This window comes from Solea senegalensis, linkage group LG7 (assembly GCF_019176455.1).
Source record: "Solea senegalensis isolate Sse05_10M linkage group LG7, IFAPA_SoseM_1, whole genome shotgun sequence".
Classification (NCBI taxonomy): domain Eukaryota; kingdom Metazoa; phylum Chordata; class Actinopteri; order Pleuronectiformes; family Soleidae; genus Solea; species Solea senegalensis.
Window position 1 is genome coordinate 17,934,391 of NC_058027.1, and position 20,689 is coordinate 17,955,079.

At 41.9% G+C, this 20,689-nt stretch overlaps 1 protein-coding gene across 4 annotated transcripts in view; it reads right to left on the minus strand.

Annotated features, from left to right (window-relative positions):
• The window catches only part of LOC122772307 (transcription initiation factor TFIID subunit 4-like), a 75,670-nt gene that overhangs the window by 14,227 nt on the left and 40,754 nt on the right, over positions 1-20,689 (minus strand). For all 4 annotated transcript variants that reach the window (XM_044030242.1, XM_044030241.1, XM_044030240.1 and 1 more), the window contains one exon: positions 9,787-9,909. In XM_044030242.1, the coding sequence (XP_043886177.1) occupies positions 9,787-9,909 (123 nt within the window). The remainder of the gene's footprint in view (positions 1-9,786; positions 9,910-20,689) is intronic.

A 20,689-nucleotide genomic window follows, 5' to 3' on the forward strand; every position in this document is an offset into this window, starting at 1 on the left:
TTCCACTCATTTACAAAGCAAAAACATACCATTGCTCACTGAAACAAACACATTTGCAATTTAGAATTATTTCTGCTTTGCAGATACATCTGTTGTGTGAGTGGTTATAACATTTTGATAAAAACATAACACGATATTTCATGTCATACATCATAATTCTGTTTTTTGTTTTTTTAACATGATTTAAAGTTGAACTGTATATGGTATTATTGAAATACCAGAGGTTCACTTCCATTGACATTCCCATATACATACATTATATACATGTGAAAACATGTACGCAAGATAGCCACTGCTTACTCAATCCAACACATTAACAATGAAAAGTACTGAATCAGATTCCGGAGAACTTCTGTCATCTCGTTGTAATATTTTGCCCTCTTTACACACATTTACCCACTCTCATCCATCCTCCTTGGCATTCTTCTGCCCCTCTGTCAGTTCCCGATAAAAAAATATTTTCTCGTTTCTTTCCCCAGGCTCAGACCTTGACAGCTGACAATACAAGCTGACATAAAACTTAAAAGTCAGAAGGAACAAAAAAAAAAAATTAAACACATGAGCAAAAGGAACATGAAGTGTACCCTGAGAGTAATCAGGGTTAAATGTAACAGAATTGCAGGAGGTCCTATTATTAACCACAGAGACACAGGAGTTTCTTAAGTGAGGCATAACAGAAAGAACTCTCTCAGCTCTCTGGGGCTCTGCCATGGAAGTTTCAGAGGCTCTGCGCTGACAACTTCATTAGCTGTGCCCGCGCACTATAACTCTCAAGTCGTTCGACAACATTATCGCATGTTAAGAATAAGAATTTCCGAGGCCCAGTGTTTCTATCCCCTCCAGAAAAGAGGGAACACAAGCAGGCATGGAATGGGAAAAAGCAAGAGATCGAGGCACTTTCTTTGCCTATCCCTGAGAGGTGAAGGCGTAGGATGAGGAGAGTGGGCTTGCGGAGTGCGGTGAAGCACAGCATGGGGCCCACGATGTTAGGCTGTCCCCATGTCCCTGGCCAGCAGGCTAGCTAGAGAGACAGCCATTATCCAACTGCCTCCATAGCAGTGAGGCAGAGGGGTGGGAAAGAAAAAAAAAAAAAAAGAAAGCAGCAAATTTCATTCTTCAGAAATTTAATTATATCAAGATTAACAAGGGAGGTAATTAATTTCTATAAGATGGGTATCTCTTAAGTGCCCGGGGCTCAACTTTGTTGTCAAAACTGTATATTTAACCATTATTTCAGGGCAAAGTTTTACAGGCAGGAATGAGAGAAATCACTGCCTTACAAATGAATATGCAGCATCTTTATCTAAATAGGAAAAGTACAGTGTTGATATGAATATGCACATTTATGGATATGTATAAATGCGAGGTTTGTTCAGCAATACTTCAAAAATATTCTGCATCAAATTAATTCATCAAAGGGGAAAAAGTCAATAAATTTGAGGATTTTATCTCGTGTTCTTGGGACCCAACCACATTAAACCACTCCTTCAACAGTGCACCATATTACGATATGATAATCCTCTTGATGTGAATGATAATCACATTTTGGATAGTCTAATTTCAGGTTAACGGTTGTGTTATAGGCTTTATTGTGTATTGACTACAGTGATAGTGCACAGTATGTAGTACTTAGATGTGCTATATCAATTTTTCTATTGATGTATCGACGTAGAATCCCACTGTATCATATTATAGAAACATTAAATGATGGATATACTGTACCTCCGTGGTCTCAGCTAAGTCTGACTGTATGAAACAGTCTCTTCTCTCTCCACTGACGCCTTATGCTTGATGATTGTGTGAACTGTTGGGTTTCTCTTCTCTCTCTAAATATTGTAAGGTCTCTGCCTTACGATGTAAAGTATGTATGTTGTGATTTGGCGCTGTACAAGTAAAACTGATTTGATTATTAATATTAAGAAATTGTAATTTGAGAAGCCCCATTTTGTGTTTACATCGGCAAAATTCAATATATTTGAATGTAGAATGATTTTTCCCCCAAAATATTATTAGTATTTAATGAATTTGATAAATAGAGCTTTTATTTGTGTGTTTTAAGCGACTAATGAGAGTGAAGATGACAGTTGAGTAACAATATTTCAGTTAATATTCTAAAGAAGCAACAGGTTGGACATAGTGGACAGAGATACCAGCACTGGCCGTCCAGTCCACTCTTAAACAGAAACTACATCTCAGGTTGGAGTGATGAGGAGTTTATGTTTGGAGCAATTTGGAAATATTTCAACAACTCATCAAGGGACATAATATATTGTTAACCATGTCAATACCAACATGTTACACCTGATATGTAGCTTAGTACTGCTCTGTCTGTGTCACAATTCAGGAAGGATGCAATGATGCTATACACGAGCATTTACTATAAATATTGACATTCATTTAGACATTGGGTGTAATTTGCAGTTTAGGTTTGAGTCACTTGAGCCGTGTTTTGCCTCATATACTATGTGCTTGGCCTAGTAGATCATTTGTTTGTGATTTTTTTTAACAAGGATTTGGATGAAATCACAGCACCCTCCTGTTACAACACCCACATATACTGACACGCACACAGCAACAACACACTCTTAGAAGACAGCATTGACTTCCATTCATTTTGACAGCCTAAACAAAGCGCAATCCCTGACTGTAACCATAACCAGTTAATGCCTCACCCTAACTATAACCTAACCACAATTCAAAACAGCCCAAAACTCAAACATTTCCCAGGAAATTAGGTTTGGCCTCATTAGGACGACACACACACACACACACACACAAACACACACACACGCTCATGTACGTTTTCAAAATGACTGGTTTTCAGGACAAATTTTATCCAACTGCTACAGACCTCACACATATTTTGTAAATGCAGATTCTTTTGACTATTCAGACATACAGCATTTCACCATTGTATATACTCGAATCTACTTGACTTATGTAGCAACAGTTTTCTGTAAACTTGTAAATCTGTAGTCATGTCTCCCCTAGAATATTGTGTCATAGAGGCGCCTTGGTCTGGGGCGGTCATTTTAGCGGCACAGATGTTACTGAGTGATCATAGAAATTTTAAGGGAATATTACATGAACGCTACAGGCAGCAGTGTCTCTCGTTCAGTCTCTCATTCATCTGCGACTACATGTCGTCACTTTAATCATGAAGGTGACACTGGTCAGTGCACTATAGCAGAGAATTGAGTATTTATTGTGCACACAGTGGAGAATATTTTAGATAGCCAAGACGAAAGTGACAAGAGTGAGACTGTTGTTGACCTTTATGTAAAGCTCATAATCACGTGCTGCAGATCTCACCCTTACGGTTCCTGCCGAGTTGATATGTCTGTTGAGTTTGGCTCAGTTGGGGACTTTAATCAATTAATATTGATAAAAGCTGCCACGATGTTAGCGACACATGATGTCATTCTTCAGGTATGACTATAAATGATCATTTTCACATTTTGCAAAAAAAGGCACCTCAGGAAAAGAAACGTGTATAAATGTATATATAATAACGGAAGAAAACGATGACTACATGTATCTGTTCATACTAAGGCTATAGCTGAAATTTAAATGTTTCAACCCATAGTCCAGAGTGCAATACCCACTGGTGGGCACCACTGCGCTCTGCATTGTGCAGGGGAAAGGAAAGTTGTCAAAGTGCACGGTATTAAAGCTCAAAGAATGGAAGGCATCCGGCCAAGGAGCTCCAGAAACCATTCGGAAGACTCAACTCTGCCTCCTTTGTGTCCTCTCTGGAAATACTAAAAATGCCTGAAGACATGAAGTCAAACTAATATTACAATCTTCTTGACAATATGAAACCAATAACAGCCTCCTTGTGCCCTCGCCAATCACATTTACAGTATGTAACATATAGAGTAAAGGGAATCCACATAGGAGTCCATGTTCTTCATTACAGCCTAGTATAAGTCATTCTACTTCATATTCCACTCTGCAGCACTTCAGTGGTAGGTGAAATAAATGTGTAAATGTTACAGCTACTTAGGGGTTAATGTCAAGCTGAAGCCCCCCTCATGATTAAGAGCAAAAGTGGAGCTCCATATGTTAACAAAAAAGGTTAAATGAGTTGTCCTTTCCACAAAAAGTACTCACTGCATGTTCTGTATGTGTATGGTTTGGCCATGGATAAGAGGAAGAGATGTTGTGCTAGTAAACACACAAGGAGGTTTTAGCTAAACTTGCAAATCTGCAAATTACTTCCACTGTAGCAGCAACCGGGAATGATAGTTTTAACCAAATATTCCCAACAGACTTTAAATAGGGAAGAAAAACGGTGGAGAGAAAGATGAGACCAGACCAGGGGGAGTAGATATGATTGGTTTCCCGGTCTCAGTCCCTTTGACTAAACCCTTCAGTGAACCACCTTCTTCTTAACCAAACAATCTGGTTGGTCCTTTGTACACCCCCGCTGGCTCCAGAACCACCATGGTCTGTGAGTTTCCTGTTTGTCTGGTTGAGGACCTGGCCGTCTGGTTAACGGCGGCAAACTGGGAGGGACGTAAGACGAGGAGGAGGAGAAGGCGAGAGAAGGGCAGAGAGGAGGTTTGGTGGGGAGAAGGCAAAAGGAGAGACACTGAACACTCCCGAGTTGGGATTGATTTACTTCATTAACTGAGATTACAAGTTTAACTTACAAACCAGAGGTCAAAATTTCTCATTAACAAGGGGACTGTGGAGAACCTCAGGGCTTGGAGACCACTCTTATTACTGACTACACATTTCAATCTGTCTTTGATGTTCCATGTCTGCCTTTCTACCCCCTCTTTCCCCCTCCTATTTTTTGGCAGCGAGGTTGATTTTAATTGTAGCTATAGAACAGAGCATAGTCTGCCTGTAAGCCAGCCTCCACATCTGTAGTGAGTGCAGCTTTAGTGATATTGGGTGCAGTCCATAGCTTGAGGCTAATTTTAATGGTCCCTCCCCTTCATTGGAGGCTCAGATTGTTTTCCACGTGATTCCTGTTAATTTAGCTGGAGGAAAGGGCATCAGTTTTCCTTGTGCTTTTCCCCCCTCTCTCCCCATGCCTCTCACTCTATTGCCTCACTCCTTCTTTCTGATCTACAGCCTCAAAGAAAGAAGGTGAAATGAATTCAAATGGAAAAATAGACTGAACTCACTATTAAATCTCTTACCTACCGTTGTCCCTTGCATTGCGCCTGGCCGAGACAGATAGGGGGAAAGGCAGTGTGGCTGTACAAGCCGGGGCAGTTTAGCTGCCATTGTTATGTATATGTGTATATATTTTATGTCAACAAACAAAGCTCTGCTTTTGATGTGATAAATGGCCTTAGTGACTGGATGATAACTCCACGCTCGTAAATGTGTCAAGGATGTTTTCACAGCTCTGAGCATGTTTCACACACTGCAGGACACTGTGGGCAGAGGATCATTTCTACATCACAGAACCTGCACCGCTAACCTTACGAGCGCTGACGTCTCTGTGCCATCGTTCGAAAGCCACAGTATCGAAACAATTTAGTCAAGATGCACCAAACAGAGGCGATCGCAAACAAAAATCAATGGACGGGAAATGAAACGGCGACAATCAAAGTACGCTAAAAGTGTGACAGGGGCTGAATATGGAGGCTCGTTGCGACTAAGCTCGATTTGACAAAGTGTTTCCCGTTCCTCACACACAATACGAATACTAACAGGAGCAGAGCAATTGGGGATTTCAAAGTATCAAGGAAGAGCGAGTATATGACACATGGCATTTGAGTGTGGTTTTGGCATCCAAAACGTCAAGGTCACATCTTGTGGGCAAAGGTCATTTGTGCCACTGTCAGACTTCCATCCGTCTCTTTAAGACAGCAACTCTTTGAGTCTTGCACGGCACTTCAAAACCGTATGTGTGCTGATTGGAGGGCTCGGGCTATAGGATGGAGGAACTGTGAGCTGGAGTGTATGCTTTCGAAGTTTGTGCTTGTGCAGTGACCCACCACTGGGGCCACAGCAGGTCCTCTTCATGTAAGTGAGCCACCACCTCCAGCCATTAGCTCTTTGGAACTAATCCACCCTGCGGTGCCCTGTAAGGCCCCCTTTGTTCCTTCCTGCAGTCTTGACTGTCTCCAGCCTTGACTATAAGTTTCACAGCCTGTGGCGATCCACGTCCATGCACAGGCCGAAGCTCAGGCCAAGCCGCCATCAAAATAAAACAGGGGAACAGGGGTGTGGTGAAATTGTGTCACCTGAATTCCGTTACAGTCCGAAAATGGTGGGAGGGTGGTCTGACGAGGGAAAGACCAAACAGGAAGAAAGGAATATCGAAGAGAAGGATTTCAACGGGAGCAATGCCTCGCCGTGAACAGAGCAGGATCTCAACAAGGCCATTATCTGGCTCCTAATTTGAGCTCTGGCACAGCACTGAAGGGCTGCCTTTGTCTGGGATTAATGCGGAAAGCTCAGGACGTAATGTCAGAGGGAAATAATCAGCATGGGCCCTCCATAACGTTGGCTGCGTGTGCTCCTGGCCAGGGCCCCCCGGCTCATTTCTGTGGAGATGAAATCTATGACAAGCCCCTCAGTGAAGCTGAGAGCAGGCAACAGTCCAGTAACACCCACAGGCCTCCAGGCATCCTGTGACCCCCTTAGAAAAGTCACATTCACTTTGCTCTGGAGAAGGGAAAGAGAACGCCGCGGGCACTTCAAGCCCATGTGAAATGAAGAAATGTGAGGAGGTGAAAACCAAGTGAAAATAAGTTAAGATTCCTCCTCCGCCCCCTCTGCAATCACTCCAGAGGAGACGCAGCCTAAGATTTCACTTCATTATGCCCCTCTAATTAAACACGAACAGGACATTAAAAAAAAAGGGATGGCGAGCACAAAAAAGACAAAAAGCACAGCATGATGTATATTCATGTTCATTTTGAATAACTGTTTTTGGGAAAGCAGTTTGGGGAAGCTTTTCTTGCCTGAAAGCAGCAGAAGGTCACGGGCTAATACCCATCAGGATAGAGCATTCTGATAGAGGTTGCCATTGCACTCAAGGACCAGAAGTAATGCTTTTATTTTGTTATTTATGCCTTTTTTACCAAGTGCATTACTATGCACCTCTGCAGCATATTGCTGCTAAGCAAAGGATGCAAAGATGCAATTCGATAAGTATGCTAATAAAACGACCAATTGAGATTCAAAAAATCCGCCTTATTTTAAGATGCATCATACAGAGGAATAATACGTGGAATTCAAAAGTCACTCCTGCCTGAAGGAAAACTGTGACGTGCACGGCGACTGTGCGTGGCTTCACGTGTGACCCGATGCTGGAGAAATATGACACCAGAGTTTCTACGTATGGAAAGTGAAACAAGAGACGATCCAGCACACAACACAGTTCAGCTTAATTAAGAACAGATTGGGCGAGTCACATGGGAGTACGTCACCAACACATTCTCACATATTTCCCACCATCTTTGTCACATTTGCTGACGAAGATTGCTATTAAACTCCTGAGGAGAAAAAAAAGAAAAAAGGCTTCTGGGTAAAATGGGTAAGCATGAGGAGGATGTGTGGAATACAACGGTTCTAAAACTGAAAAACTGAAACCGTAGGGGACGAAAGGACCGGCAAAGAAAACCTTTCCACCGGTGACAACAACTTATGACTGATAAATTACAGCTCACCAAATAATTTCTCCTGTACAAACTTGAGCCGAATTCTTAACTAATCAGCCATTTGTGGCAAACAGGGCAAAAGAAACTGAGCACATCATTATCTCTGAGTTATCATTCCATTTCTTCATCATCTGTAGCTTTTATAATTTAAGGGGTGCAGAAATCCCACGTGACACTGAATATTGAGCCAAGTGTAATATTCTATTAAATTCTGTTAATATTCTAATGCCTTGGTGTCTTCCTAAACCTCGTTTAATTTCAAAAGCAGAGTTTGGTGCAGTTCCTGAAAAGTAACAAAAATGTGAAAAATGTGACTTGATAGCAGAGGTGCTGGTATCGGCAAACAATGCCTCACCTGCAGTTGTGCGTTCCTATTTCTTATTCACTGTCTTGTAGATGAATATTCAGTGAGTCATTTCTCGCATCCCATTTAGCAGCCCCCAACATTCACACTTAGCATAGTCAGGGTCGACAGAGCAAGAAAATGACCACACAAAGCTGCCTACACAGAAAAAAAGGCAAATATATATTTCGTTCAGATTACAGTATTCTTCTTGTCAGTGGGTTGTCATTGTATTATGCCACTATACTGAACAATCGTTCAAAATCAAACTGCTGCATTTGTCCTTGGCTCTATCAGGATTCACGTAAACAAAAAGAGTCAGAACATTGCCAATGATAGTATTTTTCTGGGGTGGGAAAAGACAGGGAATTGTAATATCGATTTAGAAAAGGACGGTCTTGCCTCTTTAACTTTGTTAAGGGGAGTGTATTGAGTATCTGAGTATTTCTCCCAGATCTTTATAAATGGTGGGGAAAGATGAACGACCTAAAATTGGCTTCTATTTCCTTTAATTATGTCTGAAAATACAAGTAACTTCTTCATTTCAGACAATCCAAAGCTCAGATTGCCTTCTATTATTAAGTGAGACAACACTCCAATCTTGTAGGTGTATTTAACAAATATCTGTGTTGGTAAAGGTTTATATTCTCTTCTAAGGTCAATGAATGATTTTATTTGTTTGTTAAGAATTTGTTTATTTTAGTTTTATGCCAACAGTAGCCCAATAATGCGTATTAATTGAATTTCAATGTTTGATAGATCGGACAACTGCTGGAAATACCCAGTTTAGTATCTTTTTTTAATTGTCTCTCTTAAAGAACTCAAAGGTGAAAGGATCAACAATGCTAGTTTACATCTGAATCCAAGATAGTTTAGGTTTCTCCCTGTGTGGGTTTGAACCACATGGTCTTGTTTGTGAAGTTGTATTTTCCTCATATCCATCCTTTTCTTCCTCAGAGATTAGCGCACACTCACAATTCAACTTCTTAGTGTGTTGAGCTGCTATCTTGCTTCCTCCTCCTCCCTCTTGGTTGGCAATGATTAGCAGTGTAGTGTGTTCACATACTCGTAGTAATTCTTTTTTTTTTAAATCCCATCTCAGCCATCTGCATCTATTTGCCTCTGCTTCCTCACACTGACACCATGGAAGAGTCACAGAGATAAACACAAGCTTATTTGAGGACTAACAAAAGAACACTCAGCTCGCAGAATGGCAAATATTGTTTGAATGAAACAATATCAGGGTTCCCACATCAAATTCAAGAACTTTTCAGGGACTTCCCAGGACAAATTCCCTAAAAATGAAGTGTGGGTGAAACAGTCAGCGACACGAAATGACACAAAATTCAAGCACTTTCAATGACCCATGTCTATATAGGGCGACAAAAAATGTCAAGAGCCTTGACATTTTCAATTTCTGTCATAATCAACTGGAGGAGGCATGGAGTAACAGTCGTTTCTTTCCCCACATCAGTGCAGCTCTATAGCCACATGTGTCCCAGTCGATAATTGTACTGCTCAGCAGATGCATTAAGCTTAAATGATATAAAACACACACATACACACGTGGGTGCTCCTCCCCCTACAACTTGACTGAGCTGATTCAGATTTACAAACCTGATTTTCCTGGTTTCCTTTCATTTGAATTCATAAAACAACAGCTATATTCATTTGTTCTGTTTGCTATGTTTAAAAAAAGACTTTACTGAAGTGTGTGGTATTAGGTGTGCTTGTAATACTGAAATAAATAGAGTTGATTTAGGATTTATATCAGTTATGGATGAAGCTCTGTAAAGTAAGTCTGGTGCTAACCTCAGTCCCTGATGGGGTGGTCCCTGGTGAATCCACCTTGCGTTTTTTGCGGGGTCCAATGGCAGCCAGTGCTGTAAGGTTGGCGTCTCGCTGCCTCATCTGCGCCAGTTCCTGTTGTTGCATCTGGTGAAGACAAGAGAGACGACAAAGAGAAGAAGACAAAGATTAGAGAATCAAACCTACCCAATGATTGCAGTGTTGTGCGGCCCCCAGCGTCGCATGCATTTATTTGGGTTAAAAAAGAGCCTTGGGTGTCGTATCACCTCGTGAGAATATGTGAATAGAGCAAAATGAGAGGATTAAATGTAAAAAAAAGAAAAGAAATGTAATGTCTAACTATGCATTGTATACGCTGTGCTGAGAGGAACAAAATGGAAGCCTTTTGTCAGCCATTAAAAGAGCTGCTCGGTGATGGTGTGTGTGTGTGTGTGTGTGATGTTTGTAGTCACATGGTGATGTTTGTGATGTATACGGGGGAGGTTGTGTGGAGGCACTGCCTTAGGTAATGTCATGTCTCGCCTCGGGGCTGAGGGGCAACCCAGTGATGCTTGGAGCTGCCCTTTGTATCGAGTGGATGTGTGAGGGCCTGGGGCCATGGCACAGAGGGTGTCAACACTCCCTCCAACATGCTACCGCAGTCCACACACACACACACACACACACACACACACACACAGGCCTGTGTCTATCGATGTTGACCAAAGCACAGGGAATGCCTACCCACCAGCTTGCCTGCCCGCTGGGGTGAGAGAGGCCTGGGTTGAGGCGAATAGGGACAATCAATGTGTGCTTTCATGTTTTTTTCAATTTCTTTTTGTTATCGCTCAGCATGTGTTCACTGGGCGCTGGTGTTTATGAAAGGCGCGCATGTTGTCTGATCAGGGGAGATATTTCACGTTACTCTCAGATGGCACTGTGAAAGGTTGCTTTGGCGTAGAAAGTCTGATCTGAAATGTGCTTGCAGTTGGCTCCCGTTTTTTTTTTTTTTTCCTAAAACCCTTCTGGTGAGGCATGCCCTTTAGGGTGTTGCCACTTCACATTTAGCACAGCGGAGCTATTAAAAGATTAAAACACACTGACAACACAAAGACGGGGACATAATAGCGGTGGAACTAACAAACTGAATGGCTAAATGACTTTTTTTTTTAAATGGACAGCAGTGCAAACAAAGACCCACGGACTGCAATGACAGGGACAAGATCACAAAGTGAAGTCGGAAAAAGCAGTCAGAAAACGTGGATCAGGATCGGACAACGTAGCATTAATGTTTTCATTGCTAACCTTAAAAGCCTTGCGACAAACAACCTACAAACATTTCTCAGAGCCTGAAAGAGTGAGGGAGGGAGAGCAAGTAATAGAGTGAGAGAGAGGGGGGGAAGCGGGGGGTTCCGCTATCTCACTGATGGCACCAGGATGCCGGCATATTTGCCTGGCAGTTGGCACCAGGCATGGTCTCCCAGCGCCCACAGCAACTGCTTGCATTTTCAGATTTATGACTATATGATAAATGAAGACGTCATTTCGCCATCTGCAACCCTCCAGTCTGCGTTTCCTGTCAGTAAAGGGGCCGCCATGACAACAACGGTAGACTCCTTTCTGATTCCAATCTGGTGCCACTATGCCGGGCCGATGACACAAGCTCGAGTTGGGCAAAGGTTTGAAACACTTGTCTCTCTCCTCTTTCTTATTTCCGACCTGAACAAGCAGGTGTTGTAATTCTATAAAGCAGTAGTATCTCTATAATTATAATTATAATTATAATCTATAGTTATCAGCTGACCTGACTGTACGAGGATTTCAAGATCAAGTCTTGTTATCATATACTTATGGTATATATTGTATACAGTATGTACTGCATATAGTTGTTATGTCTTTATTTTTTATACAAATTTTTCTCTTTTATTAACATAATCATGATTAAACAAGTTAGTAAAGTTGCAACAATAAATGAATTAACATTATCTGCCACCAGGGCATTTTTTGGGGGGGTTATATGGATGAAGGCTGTCAGCAATGTTAAACCAAAGGTACAATTATTTTTGAAAACTGCAAAGGTCACTAGAGACATTCGTCTCAAAGACTCAAAGAATAACCAGGTGGCAGGATGCATACATTTGTCAGATCCGATCAATAGCGCCTCAGTCGCCTGTTGCAAAGTCACATAAACACCAGTACTTCCAGTCTGCCTGAATGCCCTTTCCAAGCACAGAACTGGGACTTGTTGAGTGAAATTATAAGCAAAGGTCAGGAGATGTAAAACACGTTCCAGATACCCACAGATCAATCTCCAGCTTTGTCTGGAAAAAAAAGGGTTTCATTTAATCTGAATGCAAAGAGCACAATGTTAGGTGATCATGTTTTGCCCGACGTGGTGAAATGGGACGAGAATTGAAATCACAAATCTCTCAAACGGATTTTGAGCGCCCTGCTAAATACGTACAAGTTAACACTACGATGACACAAAGCAAGAAAAGTGACGAGACCCGCTACCCTCCCCAAAAACACAATAACTGTGTGAATGAATACGAACAAAACACCTCGGAGTAACACAGTGTGAAAAGTGGAGCACCAGACATCAAATTTCATGTATTATTAAGATGTATTTGTGTCATGGATTTATGCTATATTTAGAAGTCTCCAAATTCATAATTGACTCAAGACATCTAACATCCAGTGTGGGGACAGTAGAGGTTAATAATCATCAGCAGAGCAGACATTTGTCTGCACAAAGTAAAATGCAAAATAAAAGTTCAATAGTGTTACGCGGATATACTTTGATTACTAACGTTTGTCACTGCCTTGTGGACTCCAAAACTGTTGCTTTGATTCACAACAACACGACACATATGACTCCTTTTATTTCTATTTTACAAACCAAATCAAGAGTGAGTGTAGGTGGGGGGAAAAAAAGATCCTGATCCATTTGTTTCATCTAATAATTAAAAAGTCTAACTTGACATTGCTCTTGATGGACTGTTCAAAATGTCCATCAAGCTCAAAACAAGAAAGATCAGTCCAGTTTCTCAACATGGCAGAAAGAGCAGCATGGTCTCTCTCATGATGCAAACAAGTCCAGAATACGGCAAGAGCCTCAACATCGTCGTGATATGCTTGAAGCAAAGAAGAAGAGGATAAGCTGCAGGAGCCATGATGGCCAACCTGCTTTTTTCATTTTTAAACAAAGGCTTTTCTTTCTTTCTTTTCTTTCCTCCCTCCCTCCCTCCCTCCCTCCCTCCCTCCTGGCCTGAGGGGCTGCTCATGGCCCCCCAGACGCTTACAGACAGATGTCCTTGGTAGAGCAGAACACGCTCTGCTTGACGTCACAAGCAGCTATGGGGCTGTGAAGGAAGCTTGAGGGCTCTCTGCCCTGCAAAGACCACAGCATAAAAGCCAGACCACGGCTTTTGCATTTGCCTGTCTCTCATAACCCTCCCCTAATCAGCCGAGGTCCACCAAGTCACAGCAGGGAGCTTCTCAGTACACACACATGACATATGTCACTCTGGTGAACGCTTCTATTTCCCTAAAGATAGTTTATACATTTTAAGCACGGTTAGGTAGTTCCAATGGAAATGTGCTTACTCTCTTAGCATGGCTCTAACCTTTACACTATAGGATGAGCTATATACAGTAAATGACATATGGCACTTTTGGTGTTTGACAAGATATTACTTAGGGATGGACATCACAACCTCAAGTATCTCATCATTTTTGTTGACCATTCATTTTAACTGTGAAGCTGTGAACAACACATTTGTGCTGAGTCATTTCAAAGACGTGATTCTCCAACTGCGTCACACAAATTGTTCTCCCACAAACAAGGAATAAACAGCACAAACATGACTACGGTAAAATGCTTTTTGCTGATTTTTATTTACATTTTTACAGTCTACTACGCATAGTTATTTATGAGCAGTCATACAAAGAGCAGCCATAAAAAAACTTTATTAAACGAGTACTCATCACAAGTAGTAGTCATCACAAGTTCAACCGCAGCTGTCCTAAAACCTGACTTGCATTTTTGTCTTTAGCTTTTACAATGCTGTAAAAAATGTGGCCTTCAAAACTGGGATTCTGTCTCACAGGAAGATTCAAATTCACAACCTTGTGACTCTAATTCTCTAAAAGCCAACGCAAAGTTTACAGTATGGAGACACACTTTATAATATGTCTGCAGAAAATGTTGATATTCCCAGCTCACATTATCTTCCACTACATGGTTACATTTCCCGAATTATGCCGACGTGACTTTAGCCAAACAGCAGTGTTTTAATCGACGTCATGATGTCAGTCGTAGAAGCACAACAACAATCCTACAAGTTTCATCTGAGCAGACAAAACATAACCCCAACCAAAGTACACAAAACGGCCTGTGTGGTATTCTCTGCAACAGTAGGTGTCTCCATAACCACATTTTCTGTAAGTGTATCTAAATAGAGCGACCAAAAACTCTTCAATTACTCTTTATTTACCATTAACAGTGTATGAGAAAGACACGAGGAATAAGCTCACGTCATAAACCACATGCTCCTAACAATACTGTTGTTCTTTAATGTGATTCCACTCTTACCGGAACACATTTACTCTGTTACCACAAAGTCTTGCATTTCAATAAGCCAGACCTTTTTGGTCACACGCTTACATTTCAAAAGCAAACAAGCAAACACTGAGTGAATGCACTGTGACGCAGACTAAAACAATGTGGAATTAACACGGCTGCCGTTTGGCGATGGGATCGCAGTCGCAGACATTGTTCCGACATTGTTCAGCCAGCACAGGCATCACTTACAACACCACAAAACAATGGAAAACGGGCTCAGGGTTTAAAAATAGCCGAATTACTCCTGAACACGTCTGTGTGCCGACATTTTACGAACGCGCTTCCCGAACGACTGTAATCCATGGATCTCATTCACCTGACACCCACATGGCCGACATTACGCGAACATCTGTGAGCTGCATCTTGAGGCCTTCCTTCATGTGAAGTGCCTGGTAGTTACTTTGCTGCGGGGGGAAAGGGCCATTTGCGGCAACCAATCAGGTTTCACTTCTCCATCTGCACTCAGACACTACAAAGAGATGAGTTCAACCTTGAGTGACTAATGGTGAGGCAAGCCTTTGTGTTAGAACTGGAGAGAGAGACTTATGTGACATCATCGCCACAACTCAACAATCACATATGTTATGTGATAGCAAAGGTAAAAAGATTTGATATTAGAATTAAATAGAGTGTGCATGCTGCACTGACACGTGTCTCACCGCACTTTTAAGATATACAATTGCACTGCATTGCTTTAAAGCTCGAGGATAGGTCGACTATTCATTCATATTAATGTATATGTATCGTGTGAAGAGCTATAACGTTGGAATCATTGAAATGATTCTCTGTCCATAAGGAATTTTAAAACCACAACTGCTTTTCTTTAACTTTCCCTCGGGAGAAAGAATTTGAATCTTTTCATTATTAGACTATAATCTATTGCAATAATTATCAATATAAACTGATTTGAAAATAAACCTTTGTACTAATAATGCCCTGGTCCACAGTAGGTAGTACAGCATATCACCTGGTATGTTCAAGCCAAATACAAATACAAATACATATTCGTAAAGTGTTATCAAAGAAAATTCCTTTGCCGTTCGGTTTCATCACCACTTCTTTTAAATATCTTAGAAAAAGAAACAGTAAAATGATTTTACCTATGTAGATGAATTCAAGATACATGCATGAGCTAATAGTCTTGGCTCTGACTGTGCCGTTTCCTCTGTCGCTGAGTATGTCAGAAATGTTTTCGGGGCCAAGGACCAATTATTCTGAGCCCTGAGCTGTCCCCGGAGCTAAGGTCATTATGTGAGCATCACTATCATGTCCCCATGGTTCCTCTTCATTTGCAACTTATTTGCAGGCATTAAAGCATGCAGACGTAGACGACGTGAAATCTGCGCATAAAGAAAATGCTCTTCAGAGTACATTATTTTTTCTTTTTTTTTTTTTAAATAAATAATAACATTTGCACTTTCATTTTGCCAAAGAGCAGCGTTTAATGAAGGAGCCAGAAGTCAGTGTTAAGCAGATGCTGACAGTGTCACACCGGAGCAAAGAGAGTGGCAATCATTAAAAATACTGCTTATCCAAGGGAAAATTTCCTACTTTAAATGTTCTCTTGCTTTGTCTCGTTCTATGCTGCTGTGCTTCACCGAGCAGTCTTCTCTCTCCCTGTCTCTCTCTTCCCCTTTTTTTTTTTTAACATTTAGATCCGCCGCTCACCTTCTATTGATCACGCCTAATTTGCATCCAGGAAAAGATGAGATACTCAGATATTCACACTCTGAGAGAGGACGATCTCAATGATTTATTCATTTCCAAATCAAAAAAAAAAAAAAAAGTGAAAAGGAAGGTAGATGAGAAGGAGAATCTTCACAGGCAGCAGGCGACTAGCAGGCTCTGAGGCTGGGCTGCTCTTCTCCACACCGCCCCCAGGCACATGGTGTGCAAGTCCTCCTAATTAACAAGGTGAATCATGCTGCTGCTCTCTAATTAGCCAACATGACAATCTAATGGAAACATGCAGGCCAAGCTGGCACACTGAGCTTCACCTCACAAAGCCCTCCACTACTGTCCTTTTCCCACATGAATTCCATAGAAATGACACCTCCAGTTTGAAATGAAATAAGGACAAAAGACGAGCCCGAGTTGTTCAGGGAAGTGTGTTTATGTGAGAGGTCAGACGGGAGAAGTTAGCTGGTGGAGATGAGACTTTCTTTTCTTTTCCCCCGTTCTCCTCAGCTATCCTCGTGTGCGTGGTGTTTGTTGCCTAATTGCAACGTGTCCTGCCTCCCTCTCACTTATATCCCAAGCACAGGAGGATGGCACCTCGCCACCAGCGTAGCTCAGTATGCCCAATTCCCATGTCGCTGGAGTCCCAACGAGTGCTCCGGCACACAAAGAGAAAAGTGAACCTACAGGCTTCTACAGCAAGGAGATGAGTCGCTATCTCCCTCTGAGGCACAAGAAGAAGAAGAAAAAAAAACTCCTTTTTTGTTGTTTTCCTTCTCATTACAGTACTTTGTAATATTCGAAAACACACAGGAACACCAAAGGTATTTTTAATGCTTGCCTTTTTTCTTGTAATAAATCTCGAGGTGAAAAAAAAAAAGAAAAGAAAAGAACTGAAGTTAAGACTACCGACAACAAAGCAACAAATAAAAACAGGCTACACTGCACTGTACACATCTCGAGGACCAGCAGACATTTCTAAGTGTTGATTCAATTATTCACATCGACTCCTTGAAGGATCTTTTCAAAATTGAGCTACAGTTGGAATCATTTCTAATAAAAGGGCACCTGCTAAATGGACCTCATTTGTATGGAGAAAAGAAATAAGGAAACTAGATAAGAAAAGGAAGAAAAAAACATATGAGTCGAATCTTCTTCTACTCGCAAGTTGACCATGAACATGAATGCTGCTACTCACATAAAGGGTTGTGCATCTGTGAGGCCAGAAGATAAGAATATAACAACTATGAATTGGGACACACAAAACAGCAGGAATTCTCTTTGAAAGTCAGCACAGAAAGAGAGAAAACACGGAGGAGGGGAGCAGGCTTTTGCCCCGGGGCCTGCCTAATGGGGGAAACTGCCTCTTTGAGCAGTGGAGTTTGGTGAAGGCCAGAGGATTAGAGCCTATGAACTTGCACATATAACTGGCCTGATACTGTAAAAACTAAGGGAATGCTACAGTGTCCTCTGACATATTAGAGCCTCTAGTCTATGAAAAAGCACGAGGCTCTGACTGGGCTCTCAGTGTGGGTGGATTCCAATTTTTTCCATGACCTGGTCACTCGTGGAGGACGTCAGGCCAATCAAAGAAAAAACATGTATGTGAATGTTAGCTGGGTTGTGATTCAAATATTAATGTACACAATTATGTATGAGGCTTAAAGAATGTTTCACATTTTTAGCCTCATATGATTCATAGAATCCAACATAGAAGGATGCATAAATGCAGGCTCGTCATTGGAGCCGCGCAAGGGTCAAAGTTAAGTTTGAGCTGAATTAATGTGGTAATGGTGAAAATTCCTGCAGAGGAACAATATTTAAAAAAAAAATAAGCCTTAGAGAATGCAACTGGACAGCTCCAGGTTTCTCTGGGTGTTGTTCTGGAATCACTGGATTGTTTTGATTCAAGGGCCTGGTAATGTGGGAGACTGGTGGGGGGGAAAAAAGGGGGAAGAAGGAGGAGAAGAAACACTTGGCTATCAGATGACGTTAACCCTATTTTAACCGTTATTCATCCGGGAAAGCTTGACGACACTCAATGCTGCTGCTGACGACCATCACCCACTTCTACACACAGAAGAAGATGGAGTGAAACAAAAGGAACAAACAAACAATCAAACAACTAGTATACTTTAGTGGAAAGAAGTGATTTTAATGTAACTTCCACAAGTCAGACAATTGTGACATTCCATCACAACAAGCCGAGTCGATGGTCAAGCTGATAATAAAGTTAATAAATCAGCTTAACTCATCCATTTGGTCTTCGCTGTAACAGCTGTTGTTCACCTGAGTTGCATCAAATGCATTTAAATCACTGTGTGTGTGTGTGTGTGTGTGTGTAATATTTGTAGATTTCAAACTGATGTGTCCAGTTGGCACTACAGTGGGACTCGGGAGTTCTCGCCCACATGAGCTGTGCCACACAGAGAAAGTATCAACGTGGTTGGTCTCTGCAGCTGAACCGAACCAAACAGGCGATCTGTCCAACTGGAGTAACCAATTTGTCTTCCCCCCTCGTCACCCCACCCCCACCCCTCTTCACCTGGCCTCTCCTCCACTCCACTTGATTCCTGCGTCCAGTTGTGCCTGCAGACGCAGCTGCGATGATGAATCTTTGGCTGCAGTGCATCTGTGTGTCTGACATCGTGATGTATCTCCACCGGCCTTAACTCTTTCTCCATCTCTCTCGATGCCCCTCCGCCCCACCCTCAAGTCTCCTTTCCTCTCCGTCTCTTTGTCTCTGTCTCTCGCGCTGGTCCCCTCTGTCTCCCGCTCTCTCATTCTCTCACTCTCAATGATTAGGCATTGCCTGGCCTCCTGCCTCACTGATGGAACAGGCAGAACACACAGACCCACCACTAACAACAACAACAAACAGGAACTGAGCTCCACGATTTGCCCATTGATTTTCACTCGGGGCATTTCTGAAATAGCTCATCTGACCTTTCGGCCAAATGCTAGTGAATGGAGGAAGCAGAGGTGCTAGACTGCTCTGTCTCTCTCACGCAAAAATCTCTGCCAGCGATTTCTGGAGCAGCGGTTGTGGATTAAGTTGCTGGTGCAAATAATGATACGCCATTAGAGACATGGCATGAATATACAACGCTGAGATTCTGCTAAGAGCTCTGCAGCGCCGACAGTGTTTATAAAACAAAGAGGTCAGATCTGAAACGAAAGACCACGGAATCGACACAAGAGTGCTCTGCAAACTTAATGACACTGTATTTGTTAGATTATGAGATAGTTCATGGATTGTTCAAAATTCTTTACTCACTAGGGAGCATGAATGTGCTTAATAAATGTCAGTAATCAACCTCTGAGAGTCAAAAATATGTTACGTGCAGGTGAAAGTTTTGGGTCTGATGGTGGCTCTCGAGCAAGGCTTTCAATACTGTGAGGTACTGAGTGCACTGAGGGAGACCGAGATAAGGTGTGCGGTGGAAGGAACAGGTGCATGACGCTGTTCTGAAAACAACAGGGAGTGAATTATTATAAGCTGGTCACCTGACTTGGCTTGGTCGTCAAAAGGGTCAGCAGTCGGAGCAGAGGTCGTCGCTCAAAAGCTTATTGTTTTAAAGCCTGTGCCAAAACTGGAGTCCTTGTCTGAGAAACACAGACGGCGAAATGCACGTATTTTTATTCAAAACATGAATCATATAAGTACCATTATCTCTGATGTTGTAAACGGACATCCACGGATCCGCTCAGAAATAACAGAAAACAGATAACTTCCTGGTACGCCTAGAGAAAATCACAATTTCATATTTTCTTTGGTAACAAATGAAGCCAGTGACATTTGTCTGTAAATCCATGGGCGCATTGCAAATATGACCTATTTATCACTATTATGGCACAAACAAATTACACTAAAGGTCAAAGGGCAGCCATGGGAATTAAGAAGGTGCTGGTTTCTTGATGGAAAATGAAAAGGTATGAACTAACTAATACTGTTACGGCCTGATTGATTGAGGCTATTCAAGTACTCGTGATGTGACCTATGTGGAACGACAGGGTGTAAATAAATGTCATTTTGTTGGACCAAAAACTCTTTTCTTTCCTCCACTAAATCCCGGTCGTGATGAGGCATCGTGGAGATGCACAGGAGACTCTTGTGTTCTCACCTCCTTTGTGTAGTTTTCCTAAGTCGATGGTTTAAGGTGTTGCATGATTTATAAACTGTAAAATCCTACGAGGCGGAAATTCCGGGCTATGAAAATGAAATTGCCTTGAGTTGAGATTCAATCTGAACTTTGACAGTTCATACCATGGTTTTACTGCTCGTAATTTAAAGCTGCCGTGATCGGGATCTCTTGGAAAAAAGTGTTGATTGTTGATTTTCATTCGCAGGTTGTTAAAATCCTATAGTTTCAAGATCACAGCTCTATGCCCTGAGCCCCCTCTTATCAGAAGACCACAGAAAGACACACTTGTTTCACATATGACCCGAGGCGATCTCACCATCTCTGAGACACTGCTGATGATAACACGTGTTTTATTGTGTTTTGTAGTCTGATTATCTTTTAGACTCTCCTTTTAAGGTCTCTCTGTGGTTGGTCAAAGTTAACCGCCTTGAACCAGATTTTGCAATGGCTGTAAACGGAGCCCTGGGGGAGTTTAGTTCTC